The 19,564-nt window shown below is 36.4% G+C and overlaps 1 protein-coding gene across 3 annotated transcripts in view; it reads left to right on the forward strand.

Moving 5' to 3' along the window:
- The window catches only part of LOC127862284 (neurocalcin homolog), a 114,964-nt gene that overhangs the window by 80,457 nt on the left and 14,943 nt on the right, over positions 1-19,564 (forward strand). For 2 of the 3 annotated variants that reach the window (XM_052401350.1, XM_052401351.1), the window contains exon 3: positions 3,289-3,684. In XM_052401350.1, coding sequence (XP_052257310.1) covers positions 3,307-3,684 — 378 coding nt within the window. In that variant the 5' untranslated portion in view covers positions 3,289-3,306. Of the gene's footprint in view, positions 1-85; positions 204-3,288; positions 3,685-19,564 lie in introns of those variants that run through there. The other variant, XM_052401352.1, reaches the window with a different exon arrangement.

Consider the following 19,564-nt stretch of genomic DNA (forward strand, 5'->3'; position numbering starts at 1 on the left):
AGTAAAGCTGAGAGATTTACTTCCACAAATAAGCCTTACAATTTTTCCAACATAATACATGCTCAGCTGAAACATCTCTGTGATTGTTGTGGTGTAGGTTACATGCTCAGCTGAAACATCTCTGTGATTGTTGTGGTGTAGGTTACATGCTCAGCTGAAACATCTCTGTGATTGTTGTGGTGTAGGTTACAATCAACACTTTGGTAATGGTTTGTCAATTATTTTTCTTTTCTTTATTTTCTGATTGTTGTTATTGTTTATTCACAATTGATTGCGTTATCTTGCTTCTTTTGCTTGTCTCTATGTAATTGCAGTATATAAATGGTTATTTTATTAGTAGTAAATACAGTGGTATATAAGTAAAAGTAGTTATATATTTGTAGTAGAAGTAATAGTTCTATCATTATTTTTATAACTGTTATTTTGTGGGGTTTTTTTTGCGATGCACTTTTTGTCAAAAACTCATAAATATTTAGCATTGGAATATTCAATGATATTGGTATACTTTTTGAACAGTAAGTAGTTCTGTTTTGCTAGCATATGCAGAAAGAATGAATTGTATCCTATCTATATCATTACATTAGTAATATGTATACTACATACATTTGGATTTTAAAACCAGCACTGGTTCTTAACAGGCTGCCTGATATTGCCAGCTTAATAATTGGCTGTGAAAGTGGGTATACAGGTAATATTTCTCATGAAGTTATTTTTGTTCTTCTTTCATGCATTTGTGGGAAATCAGCATTCACCTTCACTATAATTACTCACCCAATAGTATTATGGACAAAAATCGTGCTGCATACATTATATTGTGGTATTGATATTTCACTGAGATGGATATTGCGTGTATTTTGTATTTGATTCGCAGTGCAAATGTGGAATTGATACTTTAAAGTAGTTAACTGCAAAAGGAATAAGGTAATTTGCTACATGTACGTAGATATTGATTTATCCCATTGATTGATTTTTTATGTTGTGACATTTAAGAATATGTAGGTCTGACCAGGGGAACATGAAATGAACATTTGAGCTTATACTGGCAAGATTTGAATTGCGCTATTACGTTTAGGTCATACAAAAGTAAAGGTCTCAGTTTTTGAAGGTGTGTTCATTTGGGAGTTTCATGTTTTTTGAGGTAATAAAAGTATAAGAAATGTCTGTGTGGTTTTTCATAAAAAAAAAATAATATTTTCTTGGCAAGAGTTTAAACAGTTCTGTTTCAATAAGAATACTATAGAAATGTAAACAAAGAAAAAAAAGAATGATTTGACCTTTTTAAAAGATTGAGCAGAATGGAAACTTTCTTTGTAATAAATTGAATAAGTGTGTTGACATGAATTATGAGGCTCTATGTCAATGATTTAGGAGTCTTCTTCCAAATTACAACAGTAAACTGTCATATTTGCTTGCTCAGTTGGTAGAGCTCTACAATTCGGAGGATCACAGGTGTGATCCCCTGTGCAGCCCCATTACTTGACTGAAGATTGGTGATAAAATCCTTGGACAGTGATCCATGCCCTCAATCTCTGATTTAAGAGGGCCAGTTGTCAGTTACTGGCATATGTAGTAAACAAGCTAACCCAAGAACAGTTGGTTAACTCTTTTAGTGCTGGAACCAAATTTTGAAGGCCTTTGCAAACAGTTTGGATCCAGATGAGACGCCACAGAATGTGGCATCTCATCAGGATCCAAACTGTTTGTGCTATTCTGATAGTATTCTTTGAAAAAAAAATCGAAGAAAATGCTAATTTTTGAAATTCAACAGACAACATTTTAGCAGACAACAAATTTTCCAGCATGCCAAGGGTTAACTGACCATCAACGATGTGACTGAAATACTGCTTGAAAAAAGGAAGAAAAACTCAAGTTAACAATCACAATCAAACATTAACCGGTTAATGAGGATCTTATTAGGTTTTCCAAAGGTTTTGATGAAGTGTCCACATGTGATGATAAGTGTTAACAGCATAGTCAATTGTTTTCCTAGTTCCAGTTATAACTGAAGCAGTTACTTTTGAAATCATGTCAATATTCAATGTTTATCTTTTGCTATAAATTGCTATAAAATGTTTTCATAGGTCTCTTAAAAACTTGTCTAAACAGATAGCATCTAGTTTGATGAGATTTTTATAGTCTGTGTGCTTGTATTTCAAATTAAATGGACTTTAACATAGTCTCTATTAAATGCAGACCTGAAATTGGGCCTGGTCTTTATGTCTAGGTGGTGTGACTATAAAGTATGTGCCAACCTGTCAATTAGGTTTTCTTTTTGTTTTATTCTTTCTTTCTTTATTTTTTATTATTTAGATATATATTCAAATGTTCATGTCATTCTGAATAAAGGGTGATATTTTCTACCATAGGGAGTTATGTAAAACTCAAAACAGCTTGAAACATTTTCTTTTTGTTTTGGTTTAATAGTTAAGTTTGTTGTTTATTAGTGCGTGCAAATGTTAATGATTATTGATCAGTTTGGTAAAGTGTTTATTAACTTTGGGGAACTATATGTAAAAAATGTATTAGCTATATAAAAAAGTAGGATGGCTAACCGTAGTTTAACCTTCTTGTGGTGATGTTCACATAATTGGTTCACATTCAGATGATTTTAAATGGCTCTATTAGACTCAATTTGTTGTTATTTAAAATACATTAATATATGTTTATCAATGACCCTGTTGGTTTAATCTTTAGGGGACATTAGAATTAAGTGCAATTCTCAGTTTTCTGTCACATATTTGACATTACTCTATTCTTGTATGTTATTGACATATTTGGGAATTAAATTGCATGTTAGCATTCTGTAACAATTAATGTTATAAAATAACTCTTTTAGAAATAATCAGAGATCAAACTTAACTTTAAAATACCCCGCTTGCATGATTGTTTGCTTTTCCCAAGATTTACAGAAACAGGACTGAAGTGTTCTTCAAGCATTTAATGAACCACATAAATTAAAATATATATTTAAATACATCATAACATTTAACAAATATTTATTTTAACAGATCATCTGTAAAAAAAAATCTTACAAGGGTGGTATCAGGAGGTGGCTGTATTGCTCATAAACACTTAAAAAGAATGCTAAGAATTTTTTAAAAAAGAAACTTGAAAAATCTTACAAAGTTTAGCTGATACCTAATTTAACATTTCAATGATACAGTTTTTATCTGGCACACAATATACAAACCATCCAATAGAATGGGTTCTTAATTCACATAAATATATAATGACTAAATATAAGTCGTGTGTGTTGTAAAACATCCTAATTATTGTGTTTGTTTGCAGGTGTGAACAGCATACAGGATGGGTAAAGCCAACAGCAAGCTCAAGCCGGAAGTGCTGCAAGACCTGAGACAGAACACCGAGTTCACAGATGAGGAGCTGCAGGAGTGGTACAAGGGCTTCCTCAAGGACTGCCCCTCGGGACACCTCACTGTCGAGGAGTTCAAGAAGATCTACGGAAACTTCTTTCCATATGGGGATGCGTCGAAATTTGCAGAGCATGTTTTCCGTACGTTTGACGCGAACAATGATGGCACGATAGATTTCCGCGAGTTTATATGTGCCCTCAGTGTCACGTCTCGTGGACGTTTAGAACAGAAACTTAAGTGGGCCTTCAGTATGTACGACCTGGATAGCAATGGATTTATATCCAGGAATGAGATGCTAGAGATTGTGTCTGTAAGTAAACCTTTGTTCCAAGTTACATTGAGATATTTCCCTTTGCCATCTTTGCAACCTTGATGCATTATGATGGGAATTTTTTACTTCTTTTAATTTACTTTAATTAACACAGTTCTTGCCTCAGATTTTTTTTTACTATTTTGGTAGTTTTTTTTTCTCACATTGCAAATTATTGGCATTAACCAATAGGTTTTCATTCATTTCTCACTCTAGAAATAATGTTAATTTTATTTTGTGAAGCATTATACTGTGTTATCATCATAAGGCTTAATTGGTAGTCCATTCCCGCGTCCCCTGATGATGTTCTGACCAAAAACTAACCCTGCAATTCTGCTGGATGGAATTAAATTAGTATTTAACTTGGCAATAATTTGTATCTATATTTCTTATGAACATGTCAAGAATATTTGGATGTTCCGTAACACGTAAAGAGTTTTACATCCTATACATCTCCAAAAGGACCGAGTAATGTGGCAATTTTTCTTTGGGTTTTCTCTCAAATCAATTAAATATTCGGATGTATTCATTCAGGTCTTCTGGCATGGAATTTACCAACCATTTTTAAGCAGTTGTTAGAGGAAATTTAAGGTGAAAAGCTGGGTTAGACTGCTATGCCAAAAAAATATCTGCCCTGACCACCCAAAATCCATACCTTAGGCCAAAAAAAAGGAAGATCTGTTTCTGGTCTCCTTGGGAAAAAAACAGGGTCGGTAGGTAGCGATTTTTTTTTTGGTACTAAAATGGAAGGCTACTAAAGCTTTTAATAAGAATATATATATATATATATATATATATGCTTTGTTTGCTTGATATTACATTTAATATGAACGAAAATGAACAAACAAAAAAATCTTTTTTTTTGCGACCCCAATAAAAAGTTGAGGGTCGGCGCTGATTCGGGAGACACGGTTGGGCCACCCGATACGGACCTCTTTTTTTTGGCCTTAGACATATTTCTTCCAAAGCTTTTATCAAAACAATGAGTGAAATAACTGGTGGATTTCATGCCTGGTAGTTATCAGAAGGAAGCAGAGCTTTTCTTGTGCTGTAATACCTGCAGCCTGTTAGAGCAGATAAGCTTAGCTGTGCTGTTGTTTCATGTACTAAGACTGTTGACAGTCAGACAAACAGTGCAAGAGATTTGCACCATGTAATTGGGTAATGGTTTTCAAAGTGATTTTGCAGTCTCTTCTGGTAAGGGATTTGCAAATCACATTTGAGACCAAAGATGCCACTTAGATAGAAGTCATCTGACATGCAGACAGGTTGATAAAAGGTTTCTTGAACACTGACTACAAGACCAGTTTCCCCTGTCTTAAAGATGCTGAATCTGTATCCTATCTGATTTATCTACAATGTACGCATTTATTAACAAAACCAGGCTAATATTATGCAGATTCAGCATCTTTTGCAAATCTGATTTATGCAACATAATTATATTGCTTCAACTCCTATTCGATTAAGTTTCGTCAGCAATGGCAGTGTTGTTGAGGTTTTTTCAGCCAAATTTGAGTCTTTCATTCAACCCCATTCCCTGTCTCAAAAATTATATATATTGATCTTATCTAAGCACCAAGTGCTCAAGGGGATCTTTTGCATCATTTTCTGTCAGCCTGCGTGCAATGTCCAATGTGAGGTGTATGTGGTTTGTAGGGGGCTTTTTGCTTTTTACCACTTGAGAGACCTGATTTCCACCCAATCTTGATGAAACTTGGTTAGGATGTTTATCTAGGCAATATCTAGTTTGCATATTGATCACATGTTTCCATGACCTAGGTCCCTGGGCAAATCTTAGAAAAACCTTCTTACCACTCTGAAGGCCACATTTTTTACTTAATTATGAGGAAATGGGTTTATGTGGATGACCTTCAGGCTGAGATTTAATCTGGATCTCATGCATCCAATAACTAGGTCACCAGGTCAAATCTTAATAAAAGAAAAACCCTTGTCACCACAGTAGAGGCCACATTTATGACTCAATCTTGATAATACCTGAACAGAATGTTTGACAATATTTTTGCCAAGTTTGAATGAGGATCTTATGAGTTCAAGAACTATGTCACCAGGTTAAATTTGAGATCAAAATTGTTTCCACTGAAGTCATGAATGAAGTGTTTGTACCATGTGAGACGACTTTAAGAATATTAAATAAGGTTTTGCAAAGGGAAGTGTTATTCATAGTTGTTAGTTTGCTTACCATAACTTTGCCATACATTGATGGATTGTGAAATAACTTGGAACAAATGTCCACCATTACAAGACAACGTGTTGCGTGTTGCACCCTGCTTCAAAGTCAAGGTCACCATTAGTGGTCAACATTCAAATGTATCCATAAAACAGCTTTTATATTCCTACAGGGGGTTTTCTGCCTATTTTGGGAAAAGGAGTGTGACCAAATTGGGAATTTTTTATCGACAAAATTGGCCATTTAGGGAATTTTTGCTTCGATGAAACGGCTCATTTGGGAACAAAATTGGGAATTTATTCTGTGGTTTAACAAATAAATTTGTTTTTATTTGTTATTTTGTCTTCTTTATATAAACAGATGCAATATTGGGCATGTTCAGCGTTTATTCAAGTACTGCAGTTTTGTTTTTCAGTTACAGTTACTCTCTGAGATAAGAACTGTACAGTCAAAACCTCATAGCAATTATTTGGAACCAAAACAAACACTGGTTAGTCACACAAGTTATAAGACACTTCATTCCTAAAAAAAAAAAAAAAAAAAAAAATTTTTTATGTTTTTTTTTTTGGAAATTGGGATTTTTTTAATATAATTTCAGTTTGGGATCGGGTCCGTTTGCTTTGGGAGTGCCTCTGTTTTCCGTGGGCGCAGACAGTGCTGAAAACCACCTGTCCTATCTTAGTAATAACTGTGTTTCTTATTGATGGATTTTCAAATTATTTGTCACAAATGCAATTCATTATGAAATGATGTCTGTCATGTTCTACTCTACTCCTTACCTCAAAGGTCAAGGGCACACTTCAAAGATATCAAGTTTGGCCATAAACAGCTTGTGTTTGACATGAGCAGCTTCTGAGACGAAAAAGTGAAATATGAGGGCGTCTGTGCACTATGGACACATGTCTTGCTTATTTATGTTGTATTACTAGGTCTGTCTGGTCTCCAGCTGTTGTTATAAAGATCTGAGAACTTGGTTTGCTTCAGCAGTGATGATTTCATATGACCTGTAAATGTGCCAAAGACATTTCTAAGGAATCCAACCATAAAACACAGTCATGTCTTCCTATAATAAAGCCTTTTCTGTAACTCATTTTGCCTTGAGATGGGCAGACTTAGCTATGAGATCTACTTGTAAAGGTGTCTGCAATGTCAGACAACTACTCGGCAAGACTTGATTGCTCATCTACCCTAATTCAGGCTAGTTGACAAAACAGAGGACAAAAGAACATGAATTATTCTCATAGCAAAGATAACTTATTTTGGAAGCAAGCTTTACAGCATGTTTCCACTCTCACTAATTGATATATAATTGAAAGCTTTAGTTCCCTGCAGTGTGATAGGCTTTTACAGCATTTCGTCATTAATAATACCTCCATGGGTGAAAGTTTTCCGTAATATAACGGATTTCCCTAAATTCGATCTGCAGTCAGGTCATTTTTCCAAATCGTATAAATCTGAGAAGATATTGGGGGGGGGGGGGGGGGGGGTAACCCCTGCCTTTGATTTTTATCGGACCTGAAGTTAACCATCAAAACAGTAACGGCTACGAGCCGAAATAACATGTCTCCCGCAAAAGGAATCGGGTACGGATAGGAGCCAAAAGACCCTCTGCGCGTGCAGAAGGCAGGTAGCATGACGTCACCTCATTAGAATATTCTGGCGAAATCTGCCGATAATTTACGATTCCTTTGTCTATGAAATGGTTTACCGCATGGAATAACTCGAAGTAAATCGGGAATCTTGACTCAGTTTCCAAAGAAGCGTTTTGATTGGATTACGTAAATCGGTCAATCAATGGAAATTGACATTACGAAACGGTCTTATCTCTAAAAAAAATATGGCGGACAAGTCAAAATAACTTTACTTCTGAAACCAAAAACACACAATCAAATCATGTATTTGCCTCCCGGGTATAACACAAAAGAACTTGAAAGTGGTGTGAGAAACAAGTGGCGATGTGAATGGCTCCATGAAAGAGACTCTCGTGGAGAGAAATGGGGAAATTGTTTAAAAAAACAAAAAATCCAGGTAGCACATATAATGTGATATCTGTTTCAAAACGATAAAGTTCAATCAAATGGGAAAAGGCGTTCAAGTATCATGCCGAGGATGTTACGCATGTGAAAAATTACCGGACGCGGAAATCAAATCATTAGAAAATAACAAGATAAGATATACAAATATATTACTTAAAAGTACAAGACAGAAAATGTATAACTATAACATGTTCATTGATCTATATTATACTGTAAATATTTGTATATAGTTTAGAAAGTTTAGTGTTCTTAAAGATTTTGCCTATCACATTTTATGTACATGAAATTTTAAAGAAATAGTTTGTGATATTTTTTAGCCAAACTTACTGTTTTTCTGATTTGAATCACTTAAAAATACAGGTGTCTTTAAGCTCAGGAGAAGTGATTTCTTTGTTTCAAATAAGCTATGCAGGAGCTTCCGGGGGCCTCTGGCCCCCTAGCCAGGGCACTTGCCCTGGACCCACCGGGGGCCCTATCGGCCCCCAGATTATGATTTTCAGTATTTTAGGAATTTTCAACTTTCACCCATGTACTTCTGAGATAATGCTATTACTCATGGATTTGAATTATTTCATGCTGAAAAACACCTGCAACTTTGCACTACTAGTATAAAGATACCGTAGGTTTCCACGTATAGCGCGCAGTGTTTTACCTCCAAAATTCAAATTAAAAAGCTGGTGCGCGCTATACATTGATACAACGCTATCCTGGCTGCTAAATTGGTAAAAAATATGTTGTGTAATCGTAAATAATCAAAATGGCCGCCATGTTTTTTTCCAGAAAACTACCACCCTATAATCGTACACTGAGGGGCCATTGTCGAAACAACAAGAAGTCGCTACTGGTAGATATGAATGCGGTAGAAGAAGTTTTGGTTAAAAATAAATTTGTTTGAATAAACTTGCGGACATTTCTTTGTTTGTGTTTTTCACTTCTTTCTTGATGAATTCCGATGGGGATTGTTGTCGACATTTCGGAGAGCAGGCAAGGGTAGGTGCGAACGAGGTCTTTTTTGCAAGTAACGGTAGGTGTGAAAGGGGGTCATTTTGCACAGCATAATTGGCAGATGTTATTGAGTAATATGTGCCACGACTTGTTAAGACGCTAATTGACATTTGAGACACTGACACTTGAGAACGTGAAGATATGCAATTGCATTTTGTGTGTATAAATATTGAACGTTCAACAGTGGTGTACCTCAACAACTGTATCCCTGTCTCCCATGCGACATTCAAATTTACCCGTAATGCCCATGCTTTCCCAGAGGAAAAATCACACGATGTACTCTAATTCTCATTTTCTCACGTTTTTCACGAAATGCACGTGGACTGTTAATCCAGGGATCATATTTTCCGGCAACATCAATCGGTCTGGATTTAACTGGGGAAAATGTGTCTGAACATTTATATCCGAAATCATGACAAATTACGTTAAAATATATACAATTGATTTTGCCATTCATAAAGGTGGTATAACAAAAGTACAAGTTAAATTCCCTTAGGCATTTTTTAAAACGGTAAATACGAGTTTTCTCAATTGGTTTTATCATTTGCTATTTCATTGTTGTTTCGTGCACGGACTCTAGATGAGTCAATATATGCTCCGTGTTTGTGTGCTGTTTTATCTGACTTTTTTCATCGTTGTCAATATTATTAATGTGTGTTTTGATACCACGCATCTAAACTTCCGGTCGTGGTTATTCAACAACAAACAATAAAGTACACAAATTATTTCGATTCTAAAACGATTTTTACTAAAGCTTTATACAATGTATATTATTTTTCTTGTGTACTTGTGTGAAGTTCCGCCCATAAAATAACTTTCGGCTGTTCTGTCGATCAGATCCCCGATTTTTATTCATTTATTTCCAGATTATTACGCTGGTGGAAAATGTATCGGCATGTTTTGTTTAGTTACAGCGCGTGCTTTCAGTGTATAAGATGACATGCAATAAACTGGTCCTGACCGGTTTAGAGACTGCAGCGAATGGTATATCACACCTAATCGAGATAAGAATGTAACTAGGGGATGTTAGCATGTTCACTGTGTAATCAATTTCATGACATGCGAATTTTAGCAAACAGAATAGGACCGACTGTTTGGGATTTTCAATCGGTCTTTCATGACCCCAATCAGTAAAGGACCGACAAAGCCGAAAAAATATGATCCCTGTGTTAATCTTTTGCTAGAAAATTACAAAATTGTCAGAAAAGTATAGTGCTATGCAACCCATGCTCCTAATCATAATGACGCTTCCTATTTTGAATGCTTAATTAAGCTTTCCAATGCCCCGGATTATTGGATTGTGCAATAGTAAAATGGCGGCCATTTTCGGTCCGATTCGGTGGTTTTATTGTCTTTAAATATTTTTGTCTCCATTTTTGCATTTAAAAAACAGCCTGCGCGCTATACACGGGAGCGCGCTATACGTGGAAACCAACTGTAAATATTTTTATAAAAGACAACAACTGATGTTTGATCCATAAGTAATATAACAGAGAAATCCATCTCATGGGTTCCCCATGGCTTTATTGACCATCATAAATAGTTGTAATGAAGTAGGTTTATTCCTCTCTGCTATTGTCTGCAATAACTTTGAGAGCATACCAATGAGGCAGTCTGTGTTTTATGGTGACCTATTCAAGATCATTTACCAGTACTATAAACATTTTGTCTCTTGGAAGATAATATTCTTGCAGATGGCACGTTTATGGTTCAATAAATCTGATGGCATATTATAAATTGAGATGGTCTAGTTGAAACTTATAAAGATCCCTGTATAAAAGTAAATTTAGATTATGCTGTTCAAACTTATAAAAATCTCTGTATGAATCTATGAGTGATTGCTGTAAGCAATACTTTCATGAGATTTATTGATGGGGTATTCATAAACTTGCTTGCAATTTATAAGACTTTCTAATAATTAAATGAACAGTTATACAGATGTTTTAATCCAGATACTGCTTTCTTGTATATTTATTTTGCGCCTCCAGTTGTATTTTATTCAAAACAATATTTAAATAGAAATGGCGCGGCAGGGGCCGTCGCGTATCCCCACACCACATGTTTGACCCAGGGGTGCCCCAGGGTTGGTAATAGGGCCATGCATAGTTGAGATTGACCGTATTGTCATAAGAGAAGTTCAGTATCAATTAGAAGTGAATCGGTTTAGAAATACAGAAATTATAGTAAAAGACAATTTTGGGTGTGTGTGGCCTATTATGGGCGGGGCCCCCAGGGTTGGTAATGGGGCCATACATAGTTGAGATTGACTGTATTGTCATAAGAGATGTTCAGTATCAATTTGAAGTAAATCGGTGTAGAAATGAAGAAATTATAGTAAAAGGCAATTTTGGGTGGGCGTGGCCTATGTGGGCGGGGAGCCCCAGGTTTGGTAATGGCGCCATGCATAGTTGAGATTAACTGTATTGTCATAAAAGAGGTTCAGTATCAATTTGAAGTGAATGGGTGTTGAAATGAAGAAATTAAAGTCAAAGGCAATATTTGGTGGGCGTGGCCTATGTGAGCGGGGTGCCCCAGGTTTGGTAATAGGGCCATGCATAGTTGAGATTAACTGTATTGTCATAAGAGAGGTTAAGTATCAATTTGAAGTGAATCGGTGTAGAAATGAAGAAATTATAGTAAAAGGAAATTTTGAGTGGGCGTGGCCTATGTGGGCGGGTAGCCCCAGGGTTGGTAATGGGGCAATGCATAACTGAGATTGACCGCATTGTCATAAGAGATGTTCAGTATCAATTTGAAGTAAATCGGTGTAGAAATGAAGAAATTATAGTAAAAGGCAATTTTGGGTGGGCGTGGCCTATGTGGGCAGGGCGCCCCAGGGTTGATAATGGTGCCATGCATAGTTGAGATTGACTGTATTGTCATAAAAGAGGTTCAGTATCAATTTGAAGTGAATCGGTGTAGAAATGAAGAAATTATAGTAAAAGGCAATTTTGGGTGGGCGTGGCCTATGTGGGCTGGGCACCCCAGGGTTGGTAATGGGGCCATGCATAGTTGAGATTAACTGTATTGTCATAAGAGAGGTTCAGTATCAATTTGAAGTCAATCGGTGTAGAAATGAAGAAATTATAGTGAAAGGCAATTTTGGGTGGGCGTGGCCTATGTGGGCAGGGCGCCTCAGGGTTGGTAATGGGACCATGCATAGTTGAGATTGACCGTATTGTTATAAGAGAGGCTCAGTATTAATTTGAAGTAAATCGGTGCAGAAATGAAGAAGTTAATGAAAAATAACATAAAAGAATGAGTGAAAATCTCTAACCTGGCCCCGCCCCAACCCCCATAATTTTTTACCCAGGGGTCAGATCAAAATTCCGTCACTGTCACCGTCGCACATAATTATGCTCATAGCTTCCATTTTCAAGTAAGTTTCAAGGTTCTAGTGCTAATAGTGTAGGAGGAGCAGGTGGCCAGGACAGACAGACAGACGCACATCACCACAATATCCCCACTTTTTCTCCGAAAAACGTAGGGATAACTAAATTTCAGAAATGATTATTTAATTAAAAAACAGAACAGTAATACAGTTTGCCTTTTTAAGAACATCTGTTTTAATTACTCAATACATGTGACATGGATGCTTTTGAGTTTTCCGTTACATTTTGTGGGATGTTGCCACTTAGCACAATGCATTCTAAGTACCTGTAAGTCATTGTATTAAATCTAGCACAAATTGATTATTAGTGGAATGGTCCATAAGAAGTTTATATTTTGCAGCAATTTCTTACCAGCAACTTGTTAAAATAATATGTTGTTCTTAAATGAATGATCGAGAAATGTCTTTAAATATATATATATTTCTTATAGAAACAATCTATAAAGCACATTACAGATGTTAACTAAGTGGTAAAGCCTGTTCTGATACAGATTGGTGTACAGGATAATCTAGCTGTACTAGTTTCAAGATCAGCTCCATGTATGATGGCTGTGCAGTATATAACATGTTCTAAGCTTTGCAATAAGAATATGAATTTATATAGTTTCTTGATACATGTATACTGGTTCAACAAAGAAACTTGATGAATGTAGTCAAATATATTTATGTGTTTAGATATTATCTACATTGGTTACCTTACATAGTATGACAAGTTAAAAACAACCATCCACACAGTTTTGTAAAGAATTAACAAACTCAGAAATGCAAGAATAAGTTCTGGTATTCTAGCGTTGTTTTTTTTAAACAGACATGAATTAAAGAAAAAAATGACTATTGGTAGTAGACATGAAATACTTAAGGGTAATGTAAAACACTTTCAAACACTTTGGTAAAAGAGAAACTTAATAAAGCATCTATACATTTTATGTTATTTGTTATATTCTTAATGGACATAATTATATAAGTTTTCAATATCATTGCTAAGTGGTCAATGTTAATGCATGAATCTGTTGGAAAATCAGGTATCAATTCGTCATTTGCTATTTATATCATAGCTCATAAACATTTTAAATCGTAGTTTTAAGTCTTTAAATTAAATGTTTCATTATAGATAAACAACTTGTCATGAAAATATCAAATTAACTCAATAATCAGCAAAACTTTATGATATAATTCATTAAAACAATAACTACTTCGAATGTTTCCAATAATCAAGGATTCAAAATGCAAAATCCCCTATCTGATGGAAAGTCATGATCATTTCCATAGAGTCAAATACAAATTATATGTGCACAATATCCAATAAAATATAAGGTCGGTAAAATGTTGAAAATGTTTTTGTTGATAGATTGGCAAAAAATTTCATATTACCACAGGATAACGATGCCATATAACCACATGTTACCCATTCTTTATGCTTAGTATAGCCGCAGGTTACCCATTCCATATACTTATTATAGCCACAGGTAATCCATTCCATATAACCACAGGTTACCCATTCTATATAGCCACAGGTTACCCATTCCATTTATCCAAGGGTTACCCATCCCATATAGCCATAGGATAAGCAATCTATATAGCCACAGGTTACCCATTCCATATAGCTACAGTTTACCCATGCCGTATAGCCACAAGTTAACTATGCCATATTACCACAGGATACCCATTTCATATAACCACATGTTACCCATTTCATATAGCAACAGGTTACCATTCCATATAGCCACATGTTACCTGTGCAATATAGCCACATGATACCCATTCCATATAGTAACAGATTACCCACAGGCTTCCCATTCCAGATAGCCGCAGGATACCCATTCCATATATCCACAGGTTACCCATTCCATGTAGCCACAGGTTACCCACTCCATGCTTCCACAGATTACCCATTCCATATATCCACAGGTTACACATTCCATGTAGCCACAGGTTACCCACTCCATATATCCACAGGATACTCATACCATAAAGCCACGGGTTTCCCATCCCATATAGCCATAGGTTAATCATTCTAATATAGCCTTAGGTTACACATGAATAAGTAGACATGATGGAATCAGATCGTCATATCTTATTCTGTTTCCACTGAGTTTTAAACAAGTCTTGAAAGAGTGTTACCTGCATGTTGTGTTCAATTTTCATTCTTCTTCTACATTTGATCTGCTTTAATGAAATTACTCTGAGAGGTATAATGCCTTGACCATTTTCCATTATGCTTGGACAATCTCGCTATCAAAGGGATAAATCTAGCGCTGATTTTGATAAAAAGATTTTTGCACCAAAAATAGGAGTTCTGCCAGTAAAGTTCTCATTTGCATTTGAGATCATATGGGGATATTAACAGTTCTGTTATGTGTTGACTGGCCTGAGCTATGATGGGCATAGAAATGACAATCTCAGTTGATTAAAATCTATTTCAGTTTGAGGTTGACATAGTTAAGGTGCCTATGAAAGGCACCCTAGAGAGCCAAGAGGCTTTACACAATTGAATGCTGGTGATAAACGTGATGGATTAGTCTGAACATTGGGCCTGGAGGAACATTCTGTGTGCAAGCACACAATTTATAGCATTTAGAACTCCCAGAGGGTGGTCATAGGGCTGGCATTTGCATGTTTCCTACATTCTTTGCTTATTGTATGCCACCCTTGTTGCCTTAATGACTATGGTGTCCAGGACTTCATGAAGATATTCATATGATTTATTTCTTCTTTTGTGTCCTACATTTTTTTAGAGCTCCATAAGTTCTAATGAATTCTACCTCTGATGGAACTTGCACTATAGCAGAGAAGGTTAGACATGTGATTTATAATGTGGTTGATACATGTATACAGTCAAAACTGAGAACAGCGGTCAGTCAAAGGAAATGGCCAAAGTGACCATTGTTGACAAGAGACGGCTGTTCCGGGATCACCACTTTTTAGAAAGTCAGTTGGTAGTATTCTTACGTCATTACCCCACCCAGTTGTCAGTTGGTAGTATTCTTACGTCATTACCCCACCCAGTTGTGAGCACATAGTGTAAGACAAAGGCTGATTGCAGATAACTAAGCAGAATAACATAAATAACTTTTAATGAATAATACAGAATAATGTACATTGATTTAATTTCATTCCTATTTTTTAACAAGTTATCAACAATAGTATTTTTGTTTACTCATGCATCTCCTTCATTCAGTAAATGCGACAGTTTGTATTACATTCATTGCGAGATATTTTCAAATAAAGGTCTCACATGTCATTTACGTTATGTCCAAACATGTATAAAAGGCTTATTGGCTGTCATAAGCCAAAAGAACAGTATAACTGTATCATTCTTATCGACGGAAAAGACGCCAAAATCATTTAAAAATTAATTTACATGCTTATATCAATACTTTACTAGCCAGCTTAGTGTTGTTTTAAACACCTTATCAGGGATAAAGATCTATTGACTTTGTTTTGCGCTCATGCTTTGACTGAAGCCAATAATTGCTAATAATACATTGTTATTGCTGCTTGCACCTGTTTCGTTTGTGTTTTTACTTATTACAACTTGAAACTACTGATACCAGTCTCTTGTGGTGTGGGATGATCTGGATTACAGCACATATTACTGAACCAGTCTCTTATGGTGTGTGATGGTCTGGATAACATCACATGTTACTGAACCAGTCTCGTATGGTGTGGGATGGTCTGGATAACATCACATGTTACTGAACCAGTCTCTTATGGTGTGTGATGGTTTTGATAACATCCCATATGACTGAACCATTATTGTATGGTGTGGGATGGTCTTGATAACATCACATGTAACTGAACCAGTCTCTTGTGGTGTGTGATGGTCTGGATAACATCACATGTAACTGAACCAGTCTCTTGTGGTGTGTGATGGTCTGGATAACATCACATGTTACTGAACCAGTCTCTTATGGTGTGTGATGGTCTGGATAACATCACATGTTACTGAACCAGTCTCTTATGGTGTGTGATGGTCTGGATAACATCACATGTTACTGAACCAGTCTCTTATGGTGTGTGATGGTCTGGATAACATCACATGTTACTGAACCAGTCTCTTGTGGTGTGGGATGGTCTTGATGAAATCACATGTAACTGAACCAGTCTCTTGTGGTGTGTGATGGTCTGGATAACATCACATGTAACTGAACCAGTCTCTTGTGGTGTGGGATGGTCTTGATGAAATCACATGTAACTGAACCAGTCTCTTGTGGTGTGTGATGGTCTGGATAACATCACATGTCACTGAACCAGTCTCTCTGGGTGTGGGATGGTATTGATAACATATTACTGAACCAGTCTCTTGTGGTGTGTGATGGTCTGGATAACATCACATGTTACTGAACCAGTCTCGTATGGTGTGTGATGGTCTGGATAACATCACATGTTACTGAACCAGTCTCTTATGGTGTGTGATGGTCTTGATAACATCCCATATGACTGAACCATTATTGTATGGTGTGGGATGGTCTTGATGAAATCACATGTAACTGAACCAGTCTCTTGTGGTGTGTGATGGTCTGGATAACATCACATGTGAATGAACCAGTCTCTTGTGGTGTGTGATGGTCTGGATAACATCACATGTAACTTAACCAGTCTCTTGTGGTGTGTGATGGTCTGGATAACATAACATGTAACTGAACCAGTCTCTTGTGGTGTGTGATGGTCTGGATAACATCACATGTAACTGAACCAGTCTCTTGTGGTGTGTGATGGTCTGGATAACATCACATGTAACTGAACCAGTCTCTTGTGGTGTGTGATGGTCTGGATAACATCACATGTCACTGAACCAGTCTCTTGTGGTGTGTGATGGTCTTGATAACATCACATGTCACTGAACTAGTCTCGTATGGTGTGGGATGGTATTGATAACATCACATGTTACTGAACCAGTCTCTTGTGGTGTGTGATGGTCTTGATAACATCACATATTACTGAACCAGTCTCGTATGGTGTGTGATGGTCTTGATAACATCACATGTTACTGAACCAGTCTCGTATGGTGTGGGATAGTCTTGATAACATCACATGTTACTGAACCAGTCTCTCTTGTTGTGTGATGGTCTGGATAACATCACATGTCACTGAACCAGTCTCGTATGGTGTGGGATTGTCTTGATAACATCACATGTTACTGAACCAGTCTCGTATGGTGTGTGATGGTCTGGATAACATCACATGTCACTGAACCAGTCTCGTATGGTGTGGGATTGTCTTGATAGCATCACATGTTACTGAACCAGTCTCGTATGGTGTGGGATTGTCTTGATAACATCACATGTTACTGAACCAGTCTCTTGTGGTGTGGGATGGTCTTGATAACATCACATGTTACTGAACCAGTCTCGTATGGTGTGGGATGGTCTTGATAACATCACATGTTACTGAACCAGTCTCGTATGGTGTGGGATTGTCTTGATAACATCACATGTTACTGAACCAGTCTCGTATGGTGTGTGATGGTCTGGATAACATCACATGTAACTGAACCAGTCTCGTATGGTGTGGGATGGTCTTGATAACATCACATGTTACTGAACCAGTCTCGTATGGTGTGGGATTGTCTTGATAACATCACATGTTACTGAACCAGTCTCTCTTGGTGTTTGATGGTCTGGATAACATCACATGTCACTGAACCAATCTCGTATGGTGTGGGATTGTCTTGATAACATCACATGTTACTGAACCAGTCTCTTGTGGTGTGGGATGGTCTTGATAACATCACATGTTACTGAACCAGTCTCGTATGGTGTGGGATGGTCTTGATAACATCACATGTTACTGAACCAGTCTCTCTTGGTGTGGGATGGTCTTGATAACATCACATGTCACTGAACCAGTCTTGTATGGTGTGGGATTGTCTTGATAACATCACATGTTACTGAACCAGTCTCGTATGGTGTGTGATGGTCTTGATAACATCACATGTTACTGAACCAGTCTCTCTTGGTGTGGGATGGTCTTGATAACATCACATGTCACTGAACCAGTCTTGTATGGTGTGGGATTGTCTTGATAACATCACATGTTACTGAACCAGTCTCGTATGGTGTGGGATGGTCTTGATAACATCACATGTTACTGAACCAGTCTCTCTTGGTGTGGGATTGTCTTGATAACATCACATGTCACTGAACCAGTCTTGTATGGTGTGGGATTGTCTTGATAACATCACATGTTACTGAACCAGTCTCGTATGGTGTGGGATTGTCTTGATAACATCACATGTGACTAAAACAGTCTTTTGTTGTGTGGTTGGTAACATCACATGCCAGATTTTTTAGGATGAGGTGGTCTTTATAATATTACATGTGTTTTGTTTTCTGATGCATCTTCTTCATGGCTGCAATATGTGACTACTAGTTGTGTCACAAGGCACAGAAGATATATTTCGTCGCAGACTGCAAACTCATTACACTTCCCTCTTGGGAATGACCTGCATTTTCACAGTGTTAGTAATTATGGGAAATATTTGAAGTCCGTTTGTCTTGAAAATCAAAATGTTTTCCATTTCCATTGAAACTCAAATCTCTATGGACCCAACCAGTTTTCCAAGTAATGAGAAAATGCAATCATGCCTGAATTTATGGCATTGCCTGAAGTTAAGAGTATTTTGTCAACAGCAAGATAATAACATTTTAGCTCGAGACATATTTTCAACAGAAATGTTGGAAAAACAACTAATTTCCCAGTTGGGCTTGTAAATGAAATTATACTAAAACTGTGTCTTTGTGCTAATTATGTATAAATCTATCTTTCCCTATTTAGTTTGCAACTTTACGGAATATTTTCTTGTCTGCAAACATGTAAGCTTTAAAAAATCTGATGTTATATGTTTGTTCATTATCACAATCAATACCGGTATGTGCATAGGCTGAAGAAAAGATGTATATAGTTCTCTAAATTATTTCTGATAACTAATATTAGTTTGAGTATGTGACTTCTGGTGTGTGAATCATTCAGTTTTTATAATAAAAAGTAAAAGTCATGAGATGGCTGAATTAACTCTTACGAGTTTAGACTTTCCTCTGATAGTTCATTCATTTTACTACTTATTATTATGATCTTGCATGTCATTACTCTCATATTAAATAGTATTATTATAAGATTAATGATGACTTATTTGTATTTTTAGATTATGTATATAAATATAAGAATGATATGCTTGTGATTTATAGCTAATAATTTTTTAACCAGTCTGGTATTAAAATGTTGTGCTGTTCTTGAAGTCTCAAAATCCTGTTATATCCA

Source organism: Dreissena polymorpha, chromosome 16 (genome assembly GCF_020536995.1).
Source record: "Dreissena polymorpha isolate Duluth1 chromosome 16, UMN_Dpol_1.0, whole genome shotgun sequence".
NCBI classification, from domain to species: domain Eukaryota; kingdom Metazoa; phylum Mollusca; class Bivalvia; order Myida; family Dreissenidae; genus Dreissena; species Dreissena polymorpha.